This window comes from Hippopotamus amphibius, chromosome 9 (genome assembly GCF_030028045.1).
Source record: "Hippopotamus amphibius kiboko isolate mHipAmp2 chromosome 9, mHipAmp2.hap2, whole genome shotgun sequence".
NCBI lineage: Eukaryota > Metazoa > Chordata > Mammalia > Artiodactyla > Hippopotamidae > Hippopotamus > Hippopotamus amphibius.
Window position 1 is genome coordinate 38779102 of NC_080194.1, and position 11885 is coordinate 38790986.

The window sequence follows — 11885 nt, forward strand, 5'->3', positions numbered from 1 at the left end:
GTTCCTGTCAAACAGACGTAAAAAAAGCTACCTTAGGCTTTCCCCTTTTTAGTTCACAACTCAACGAAAGTACAAATATATTGGTTCTTCATGTGGGCGAACATATACACACATATTTCTTCATGGCCTATTCTTTCCACAACTAATTTGGAGATAAAACGGGGTCTTGGATGGTTGGGCAAACGTATTGTTAGCTGTCTTCATTGTTCACTTACTCACAGGTACATGGTCAGGACGTATAGCTTATGTAGGTCCTCTGTATAAGCATTTGGCCACCTTGTCCCTTATTTCCTTCATCTTTATGCCATAGATGATGGGATTGAACATTGATGGTAGAAGAAGGTAGAGATTGGCAAGAAGAATGTGGGCATGAGGTGGGATATTGTGACCAATGCGGTGGACGAGAGAAGAAAAGAGTGCGGGCACATAAGTGACAAGTACGACAAAGATGTGGGCTGAGCAGGTGTTAAGGGCTTTGCAGATGGCATCTCGAGAGTTGAGGCGTATCACAGTCTGCAGGATGAGACCATAAGAGAAGCCAATGAACAGTAAATCAAGTCCCACCACAAGCAAAATCACAAAGAGCCCATAGATATGGTTAGGTCTGGTGTCATCACAGGCCAGTTTCACCACAGCCATGTGGTCACAGTAGGTGTGAGGAATGACCACATGGCAGAAGGTCAGCCTTTGCAGTAAAAGAGGCATGGGCAGGATAAGTATCACCCCCTTGGCTAATGCCACCAGTCCCAGGCGTCCAACTAAGGAAGGGCTCAGAATTGCATTGTAGCGTAATGGTTCACACACAGCCACGAATCGGTCAAAGGCCATTGCAACAAGTAGGGCTGATCGTACCACGGATGCCCCATGGATGAAAAACATCTGGGTGAAACAGGCATTGGCAGCTATGTCCCAATCATTGAACCAGAAAAGGCAGAGGAGCTTAGGCAACAGAGCCAGAGTGGATATGAGGTCAGCCACCATCAGCAGAGCCTGGAGCAGGTACATGGGTGTGTGAAGTGTGGGCTCTGTGGCTACCAGGGAGAGGATAGCACCATTGCCAATGAGGATAGCCAAAAACATGAAGGAGAAAGGAAAAGATAGCCACAAGTGCTGTGACTCCAAGCCAGGTATGCCCATCAAAGTGAAGGTCACAAGGCTGGAGCGGTTGAAGACAGCATAGTAGAAACTGTTGGTGCTTGTTAAAGAAAGTTTAGACACCTGCCAATGAGACATGGTGGTGTGTTGGTTTTTTTATATGTTTTGCTTTTAATGACTCACTTGAGATGGGGCTCAGAGAATGAAAGAAGAATACCTCTATGGAATCTTAAATATGGCTTCAGTTCTATCTCCAAGCACCTGCATTATTTTCACACTCACTTCTTTATGAGCCTCAGGCTTCTTTTCTGTATAAGGAATGTTGTAATGGACCTTTACTCTCACCTCTCCCAGTTCGGAAATTCTCTACTTCAAAAATTTTGTCTGAAGTTCTGAGTAAGAACAGGAGAAAAGAGTTTCAACTTTGATGAATGGAAAGAAAAATCTGATAGAAGTACCATAAGCTTCTTATTGGAAAGCTTCCTATGTAGAGAGAAAACATGCTTACCCCTTATTGCAGGAACGCTGAGTTGTTGGCATCTCTGTTGAATTTCTTCACTTTTATGTATTATCCCTCTTTCAGAAACCTACTCTCTGGTTATGATCCCATTTCTCCCCATTGGATCCCTCTGTCTTTTGGACAAAATATGACAGATATATTGTACAAATGAGGACAGCATCAGGTGGCTGCCTCTGTAGGATAAGCCCTGACAGTTGGATTTTCTCTTTTTTGTAATGCAAGTGCCTGCCTTGAGCTTTGATTGCTAGGCTTCCACTTCAAAGAGTGCTATCTCACATAAACACATTGCCAGCCAGAGGACTAAAGGGGGGGGGGGGGGGCATGTTCCTTTATTTAGAGACCTTGGTTGTTTTTGATATCTGACCACTTGGGTCCATTGTTTCTCTCTTCCCACACTTTAGAGATCTGCTCCTATGTTTTAAGTTCAGCAACAAACAGTAAGCCCACAGGATCCTAAGCCCCCAAACTTGACCCCAATAAAAGAAGAACCCAAGGCCCAGGTGCTCTCTCTCTACCAGTCACCTCACTGTGTAGCCCCAAGTATGCCATATAACGTTTAGGATTTGTAAGTAATAAACCTTCTTCTTCCCCCCCACCTCCCCACCCTGGCAAAGTTTCCTGGTGGTTGTTGCTGAGGGCATTTTGCATTCATGCTAAGAACCACAAAGGTGGGTCCAGCCACCACATTGGTTACGCATAGGTTGAGTCAGGTACAAGCTAAGTACTTATGCACTTGATGGACAGTCCTCTGAGGTTTTTCACCTGACATGTGCACCTTCCTTTCACTACAACTGGCTCTCATGTGTAGATTGAATTGCCTTAATCATGAGTAGTTTACTTCAAATTATTCCACTGGGCTACTAATTTATTCTTCATATCATGAAGTACTTGAAGCATGATAAGTTCACTGCTCCTTCAGGATATTTACCCTTGCTGTTCAACTTCCCTACATATTTTCACATGACCCACTCCCTACCCTTCTGTAGGTCTTCGAAAAAAAATAATGGCTTATTAAACTTCTATTTTCATCTCAATAACCCCATATCATCTTCTGAAACAGCCATTTTTCTCTACCCCCTTCTCCCCGTTGATATTTTTATACTTCATAAAGTCAAAAGAGTGGTTCCCTGTCTTGGTTGCATATTAATAAAACCTGAAAAAAGTTTACAAACTTCTGATTCTTTGAAAACTTAGGTATGTTAAGGAATAGTGAGAATTTCAATGTGACCTTGCTGTCAAGTGTGTGGAGTTCTGGAGACAAGGTTAGAAATGGACCCATGACTGACAGCTCCTTTTGCCTAAAACAGTGGTCCCCAACTATTTGGCACCAAGGACTAGTTCTGTGAAAGACAATTTGTCCACGGACAAGGGTGGGGGGGTAGGGGATTGTTCAGGTGGTCGTGCGAGCAATGGGGAGCGATGGGGAGCAGCAGGTGAAGCTTTGCTTGCTTGCCACCGCTCACCCCCTGCTGTGCAGCCCCACTCCTACCGGGCATCAGACCAGCTCCGGTCCACAGTCTGAGGGTTGGGGACCCCTGGCCTAAAATGCTTTCCATATTTCTTTCTCCTTTTCTTGACAAACAAGAATTATCCTCAGGTAACTCAATCTTATCCTCACTTTCCTGCTGTTGCTCACATCATGGATCTACCCATACCTCTGCTCTATTGCATAGCACTTAAGCTAAGTTTCCTTTCCTTAAGCAGTTTCTCTTTTTTAACTAGCATTTATAAAGTATGCACTATGAGCCAGGATTTGTAAATCAATGCTACTTGGTCATATCTGACAATATTTCTGCGTTATTTGAAAACCATCTAATTCTGGTATCTGGAGTAGAGGTTGCTGAGTGGCTAGTAAAAAATGGTCAGTTAAATAGAATTAGTAGGGGCTACGGATAGAAGGCCCAGGGAAAACAATCCGATTAAAAGAAGGGAAGTTAGGGGTAATGTTAATGACTTAAATCAGAACTTACCTGGAAATGTCTTACTATATTCTCCCTACCAGCCTCTTATCTTCTAATAACCAGAGGCTGTCATTCAAAAGTCACAACTTGAATCTGCCTATTTCATGTTTCATGGAACTCTATTTTTCTTTTTTGCTGAGTTGATCTCAGCCCCTGGGAAAGGGATCGCTGCCCACCCTGGGCTCCTCCTGTTTCTTTTCCTTGAGACACAACATATAAGCTTTCTTTTTACAGTGGACTAAGGCTCTGACACCATATAAGGGAAATTTTTAACTGCATGATTTCATCATCCAAGAACTTTGGGCACAACTATGATTCTCTAGAGGTCAAAAAAAGAGGTAGGGTAAAAAAAGCAACAGTTCATTAGAGGATCCCATCGGGCTTCATTCAAAGAGCAGCGTAACCTGAAAATCAGTTCTCAGGGGAAAAGGGATCATTTTGACCATTCCCAGTTTTTCTATAATGATGGTGTTATATGACTTACCTCTATTCGGTGTATGCCTATAGATATAGCTTTAAACCTTTAATAGACAATTTTGGCTAAGCCCATGCTTCAATTGATAATAGTCTATAGCCCTTGTACAAAACAATTAATGCTGTGTATGGAAGCAAAATTTGCTACCCGAAAATTCTAGGAACACAGTAAATAATAAAAGCCTGGAAACAAACATATTGAATATTGAAATGTTTTGATAGAGTTGCTGATATGTAAGCCTCCAAGACCCAAAGACATGATATTTCAAAACTAATAAGAAAAAAATGCAACGAGGCACATAGCTAGATAAATATATATTTTTTTTCCTAAGGTCAACTAAAGTAAAGCTGAGAAGTTATGAATATGCTACCATATTCTCAGATATATTGGTTTATTAAAACAGCCAAAGGGACTAACGTTTTAAGAAGAGAACTTCTGAGCAGTATTATTATAAGTAGAGGCAGAGAAAACCTACCTAAAAATCTATGTTAGACTGATGATAGGCTTATTGGGGAAAAGCATATTCAGTCACATGATAAGAAATTTTATATCTCCCAAGCAGAAAGAAACTGTTATTTTAAAATACAAACTAAAGACAGTAAACTTAGAAACCTGCTTTTGATACTACAAGATAGGAAGAAGAGAATACCACCAAACCTCCAACAAAGTCAACCCTACCTCATATACATGGAAGATTTTCAGGAGAGGTGTGTGTAGTGGTGCTGTAGTTCCTATCAAAATGGAGCATGAACTCCATCTGGGGAAGAGCTCTCAATGGAAGAAAAATACAAGAAGCAATTTAGGGAAAGGAGCCCTGCAGTGGTGGGGAAAACATCGTCTTTCTCAATACTGGAAGGCAGTGAAGGGAACCTGATAATACAAACGAAAGGGACACTATCAGCTTCATTTGTCTTAATTTTCATTTGATGTGGGTCTGTTTTTGTCTCATTTGTACTGACGGAGAATGCTTTATAAGTAGGGAAGTATTGCTTACCAGAGAAACAAAGTAAAAAAGTCCAAGACTGGATGAATCAAATAAAAACAAAGAAAAATGCTCCTTGGTCATGTCAAGGGGCAGAAAAAGGGAATTCACAACTGGCAGCAAAGAGAGAAAGCAAATTTCAAAAAAATCCTGCTGCAAGTAAAAGATCAAAGTTAAATAAATGTTTGTTATATTTATGAAAAAAGGAATTGTACCTAGATGCCTTCGTATGTGCACTTATATTAAATTTAATTAATTTATGTATTTATTGGCTGCATTGGGTCATCATTGCTGCTCACAGGCTTTCTCTACTTGCAGCTAGCAGGAGCTACTTTTCATTGTGGTGTGAGGGCTCCTCATTGTGGTGGCTTCTCTTGTTGCGGAGCACAGGCTCTAGGCGTGTGGGCTTCAGTAGTTGCAGCACACAGGCTCAATAGTTGTGGCACACGGGCTTAGTTGCTCCGCAGCATGTGGGATCTTCCTGGACCAGGGATTAAACCCAGGTCCGCTGCATTGGCAGGTGAATTCTTAACCACTGCACCACCTAGGAAGTCCTGTTATATTTTAAATATATAAAGTAATTAGTAGAGTTAGTAGAGTAAGCATAAAACCTATTTAAAGGGTTTTCTTCTAGAGACTGGTATCATGTAAAAGTAGAAGAAAGACTTTATTATGTCATTGTGTATCTTATCACATTTGACTGCTTTACAAAGCACATGTGTCACTTTAACAACAGCCACAGAAAGAGCAAAAATTAATAAGCAGTACTCTTATTTGGTTCTGTGTAAAAAATAAGACTCAAAATGAAATAAGAATTGAGGAGAACTGTACATATCTATAGAAGCTCTTTTCTTTCTAGGAACACTTTTAAATATTTTTAAAGAATACCTCCTAGTTAGCTATAATTGTGGAAATTGGGTTATTTTAATGAGAGATATTTTACTAAAACTTGAAAAAGTAAAATAATAATTTTGTTGGATGGGCTCAAGGTGTGAGCCCCCTATTAATCTCAAAGAAAATCCACAACCTACTGTGAGCCCTCAGTCATGTAGATTTTTACATTAGACACTCCTTGCACGCCATCCACAATCCTCTTGTATTCAGGCAGTGCTGCTGTGGCCAGTTCCCAGCAGGTATAATTAGACAGTCAGCCTCAGGTCATGCTTAGTACATGGAGCACCTTGCCATGGGGCTTCTCTAAGTCCATGGCCTGGGATACCCCCAGCAAACAGCTCCGCTGTCCTGCATACACACCCGGAGCTAACACCTGCTGGACAGGCCAGGAGCCCCGCATGAGCTGTTGGATAAAGTCCTTTCGTCCCCTCGAGAAGACAATGCTGAAATGTATTTCAAAGGCTGTTCAGATGGTCCTGCAGGGCTGCACAACAGTCTCCACTAGCAGTGTGCAACTGGACAGAAAAAATCCTTTTCCTATTTCACTCCATCTGTTTCACAAGGGCCCATACCCTGTGACCATATTTCAGAATGGACCGCCAATATACATGCTTTTGCCTCAAGTCCTGTTTTCTGGGAAACTAAGGCTTATATTCACCAATGCTGCAAAATCTTTTACCCCAATACCTGAAACTCTAGTCAGAGGTGTTGACTCTCTGAAAATTTACTGAAAGTTATTTATTTATATAACTACTATTATGTAATTATTTTCTAATTGTTTATAATTTCAGGGCTTGGGACCATTACAAGGCATAAGTTCTCTATATAATGGAGATAATGAAAAGGTAGTGAATTCTGCATTAATTCAAATTCCAAGTACCTAAGAGACAAACCGAAAGAATTTAAACTTGATCAAAGTATCAAACATATGAACATTTTGCTAGAAACAATTCTATAAAAGTGAAAAAATAATAATTTATATGTGTGTCATATATTACATTGTTAGCAAATCCACAGGAGATGAATCAAGCTGATCCTACAGTAAAAACAATAAACCATAGATTAATAACACTTTAAAAAAGGAGGGGAGGCCAAAGAGAAAACCCAGATGCCATCTCTGGTTCTCCATTTGTAGAAGAGGTACTTCTATTAAACCTCAATTTTTTTTTTCTCCTGAAGGTTGTGCCCATTATTTCAATCTTTGAAATATCCCATCTTTCTCACCCCTTGTTATTGAATTGTTCAGTATACTGGAAGCCTTTATTATTATTTATTACAGCTGGTACCACACTCTGGAGAAGTATCATTCCCTTCTAGTTTAAGTATTTTAAGAGTCTCCTTTAAATGGTGGCCAAGTGGCTTTCGGGGTTACTGTTCTGCAATATAATGACCAACCCTAGAACTTTTCAGGTTTACCCTTCATGCATCTGGAAGTATTTACACTACATCCATAATCATTGTCTAAAAGCGATAAACAGCATCTTCTGAACTTAATGAACTCCTATGTTTGGGCACAAGACTGAGCTCCAGAAACCGCCCAAGTACTTGTGCATGACTCATTGCCATGTTCCCAGAGAAACTGCCTCGCAGAGGTCTGTAGCCAAAGGCTTCCTGTGTAAAACTGACTTTTATAACTATAACCAATGACAAAACATTCTCAGAATATTCTCTGAGAGATTCTTAGGAGACACTGGAATTAGCTGAGACAAGCAAGAGAGTTGACAACAGGAATTTTTTTAAATGTGAAATCAGTTAAAATGCATATCAACCTTTTAAGCTTAGGAGCTTCCCTAAGCTTAAATTCCATTGGAATTTCACTGGGAATTGGAGATTATGTTTCTTGTCCATATTCCTCTAGTTCTACAAGGAAGCAACAAGTCCTGTAACCCAAATATAAGGCTTCTGCAGCAGTTATAATAAATTAGTGACTTTAAATATATTTTTGTACATTCCCTGACATTATCACTCACTGCAAATAATCTTAACCTCTCACTTCTCCCTAATACACAAATACAAATACACAAGCACACCTGCACATACCTTGGCCTTGCCTTGGCAAAGTGGTGGCCAAGTTATAGTTTGCTCTTAGGTTCTCTTCATATGGAAACATTCCACCTCATTTTACTTGCATTCAGTGTATGTTGTTCAAAGTTCTTTTATATACATCATTACATACAATTTTTCCCAACTACCATGTCAATATGGAAAGAAATATGTTACTATTTACATTTCACAGTGGCTAAATAGCCTTGCTCTGACAATAGCGAGAAAAAGAGGTTTTCCTTTGTCTTAGCCCCTCTGTCTAAGAATTTTGGCAGATAATTTGCCAATGTGACATATTTCTTCCATGAGCTAATTCCTCCAGGAATTTCATTCACTTAACATTTTTTTTTCTCATAACCATCAGTGCCAGATAATCAGACAGGTTTCTGACCATAGGTAATGTTTATGGGCTCCATCCTCCAGCACCCATATTTGGTCAATTTGTCCTGAAACTCCTTGGTTTTCACTGCATAAATAATAGGATTGAGCTTTGGAGGTACAAGGAAGTAGTGGCTGCCAAGAATGGTGTGCACATGGGGTGGAATCCACCGGCCAAAGCGGTGAGTGAGGAAAGAAAACAGTGAGGGGGTGTAAGAGATAAGCATGACACAGATGTGTGTGGTGCATGTGTTTACTGCTTTTTGGTGGGCCTCCTTAGAAGACAGCCGCATTACAGCCCGGATGATCAGCACATAAGATGAGGCAATAGCTGAGATGTCTACCCCAACAACCAACAAGGCCACCACCAGACCATACACCCTGTTGACTGTGGTGTCCACACACACCATCTTCACCACAGCCATGTGCTCACAGTAGGTGGTGGGGATGACATGCTTGGCACGAAAGGGCATCTGCTGGAGGAGGATGGGCATGGGGAGAATGAGCAGGATGGCTCTCACTAGACTTATGAGGCCAATGAGCCCAACGCGGCTGTTGGACAGGATGGTGGCATAGCACAGGGGCTCACAGATGGCCACATAGCGGTCAAAGGCCATGGACATGAGGATGGCAGACTGCAAGGCAGAGATGGAGTGGATGAAGAACAGCTGGACCAGGCAGCCCTCATAGCTGATGTCACTCTGGCCAAACCAGAAGATGCACAGCACCTTGGGGACGGTGGTTGTGGACATGCCCAGGTCCGTGAGAGCCAACATGCCAAGGAGCAGGAACATGGGCTTGTGCAGGGAGCGCTCTGTGGAGATGGTGAAGAGGATGGTGCAGTTCCCAAGGATGGTGACAAAGTACATAGAAGAGAAGGGGATAGAGATCCATCTGTGTTTGTCCTCCATCCCAGGGATGCCTTGCAGAAGGAAGAAAGAGGGATGGCCCTGGGAGGCATTGCACCCAGTCATGCTGGCCCCCTGGTGGCGCACCTGGGAAGAGCAATGCAGAAACTACTGAGCCTGAAATTTAAAAAGAAATCAAGGTTTTCAAACTAGAAACAACAGTTGGAATATTAATATATACAAAAATAATTCTGATATCATCATATATGTGAGGTAAAAAATATAGTAGTGTGCTCTAGTATTAGAGTGGTAATAATGTGGCCTAAAAATATCTGAGAGAATATGTTTTAGAGTAAATATTTTATTAAGGACAGTTTGATTCATTATTTATTATCAAAACATGTCATTAAATTTGTAAGAATATATTGCATATATTTTTTTAAATTTTATTTATTTATTTATTATTTTTGGGGGGTACACCAAGTTCAATCATCTGTTTTTATACACATATCCCCGTATTCCCTCCCTTCCTTGACTACCCCCTGCCTCGAGTCCCCCCCACCCTCCCCACCCCAGTCATCTAAGGCATCTTCCATCCTCAAGTTGGACTCGCTTTGTTATACAACAACTTCCCACTGGCTTTCTATTTTACAGTTGGTAGTATATATATGTCTGTGCTACTCTCTCACTTCCTCTCAGCTTCCCCTTCACCCCACGCCCCCTCTCAAACCTCGAGTTCTCCAGTCCATTCTCTGTATCTGCATCCTTGTTCTTGTCACTGAGTTCATCAGTACCATTTTTAGATTCCGTATATGTGAGTGAGCATACAATATTTGTCTTTCTCTTTCTGACTTACTTCACTCTGTATGACAGACTGTAGTTCTATCCACCTCATTACATATAGCTCCATCTCATCCCTTTTTAGAGCTGAGTAATATTCCATTGTATATATATGCCACATCTTCTGTATCCATTCATTTGTTGATGGGCATTTCGGTTGCTTCCATGTCCTGGCTATTGTAAAGAGTGCTGCAATAAACATTATGGTGCAAGTTTCTTTTGGGATTATGGTTTTCTTTGGGTATATGCCCAGGAGTGGGATTACTGGATCATATGGTAGTTCTATTTGTAGTTTTTTAAGGAACCTCCAAATTGTTTTCCATAGTGGCTGTACCAACTTACATTCCCACCAACAGTGCAGGAGAGTTCCCTTTTCTCCACACCCTCTCCAACATTTGTGGTTTCCAGATTTTGTGATGATGGCCTTTCTGATCGGTGTGAGGTGATACCTCATTGTGGTTTGACTTGCATTTCTCTGATGATGAGTGATGTTGAGCATCTTTTCATGTGTTTGTTGGCCATCTGTATGTCTTCGTTGGAGAAATGTCTATTTAGATCTTCCACCCATTTGTGGATTGGGTTATTTGCTTTTTTGGTATTAAGCTTCATGAGCTGCTTGTATATTTTGGAGGTTAATCCTTTGCCTGTTGTTTCATAGGCAATTATTTTTTCCCATTCTGAGGGCTGCCTTTTAGTCTTGTTTATGGTTTCTTTTGCTGTGCAAAAGCTTTTAAGTTTCATGAGGTCCCATTTGTTTATTCTTGATTTTATTTCCATGATTCTAGGAGGTGGGTCCAAAAGGATCTTGCTTTGATGGATGTCATAGAGTGTTCTGCCTATGTTTTCCTCGAAGAGTTTTATAGTGTCTGGCCTTACATGTAGGTCTTGAATCCATTTGGAGTTTATTTTTGTGTATGGTGTTAGGAAGTGTTCTAATTTCATTCTTTTACATGTTGCTGTCCAATTTTCCCAGCACCACTTATTGAAGTGGCTGTCTTTTTTCCATTATATACTTGTGCCTCCTTTGTGAAAGATAAGGTGCCCATATGTGTTTGGGCATACTTCTGAGTTCTCTATTCTATTCCATTGATCTTCCTTTCTATTTGTGTGCCAGTACCATACTGTCTTGATCACTATGGCCTTGTAGTATAGTTTGAAGACAGGAAGCCTGATTCCACCAACTCCATTTTTCCTTCTCAAGATTGCTTTGGCTATTCGGGGTCTTTTGTGTTTCCATACAAATCGTAAGATTTCTTGCTCTAGTTCTGTGAAAAATGCCATTGGTAATTTGATCGGGATTGCATTGAATCTGTAAATTGCTTTGGGTAGTACAGTCATTTTCACAATGTTGATTCTTCCAATCCAGGAACATGGTATGTCCCTCCACCTCTTTGTGTCGTCTTTGATTTCTTTCATCAATGTCTTAAAGTTTTCTGCATACAGATCTTTTGCCTCCTTAGGCAGGTTTATTCCTAGGTATTTTATTCTTTTGGTTGCAATGGTGAATGGGAGAGTTTCCTTAATTTCTCTTTCTGCTCTTCCGTTGTTCGTGTATAGGAATGCAAGAGATTTCTGTGCATTAATTTTGTATCCTGCTACTTTCCTAAACTCATCAATTAGTGCTAGCAGTTTTCTGGTAGAGTCTTTAGGGTTTTCTATATATAATATCATGTCATCTGCAAAGAGTGACAATTTTACTTCTTCTTTTCCAATTTGGATTCCTTTGATTTCTTTTTCTTCTCTGATTGCTGTGGTTAAAACTTCCAAAACTAGGTTGAATAATAATGGTGAGAGTGGACACCCTTGTCTTGTTCCTGTTCTTAGAGAGAATTCCTTCAGTTTTTCCCCA

The 11885-nt window shown here is 40.7% G+C and overlaps 2 protein-coding genes across 2 annotated transcripts; both read right to left on the bottom strand.

Moving 5' to 3' along the window:
- Positions 1-243: 243 nt before the first annotated feature.
- Positions 244-1233, bottom strand: LOC130859967 (olfactory receptor 52P1-like). Its single transcript, XM_057747623.1, has one exon. The coding sequence runs from the start codon at positions 1231-1233 to the stop codon at positions 244-246; it is 990 nt and encodes a 329-aa protein (XP_057603606.1).
- Positions 1234-8344: 7111 nt separating this feature from the next.
- LOC130859969 (olfactory receptor 52P1-like) lies at positions 8345-9328 on the bottom strand. The gene has a single exon (XM_057747624.1). It carries the CDS (start codon positions 9320-9322, stop codon positions 8345-8347), a length of 978 nt encoding a protein of 325 aa, XP_057603607.1. The 5' UTR covers positions 9323-9328.
- Positions 9329-11885: the final 2557 nt, after the last annotated feature.

Excerpts from the sequence above, each read along its gene's own strand:
- LOC130859967 (XM_057747623.1), bottom strand. The coding sequence starts at position 1,233 with ATGTCTCATTGGCAGGTGTCTAAACTTTCTTTAACAAGCACCAACAGT.
- LOC130859969 (XM_057747624.1), bottom strand. The coding sequence starts at position 9,322 with ATGACTGGGTGCAATGCCTCCCAGGGCCATCCCTCTTTCTTCCTTCTG.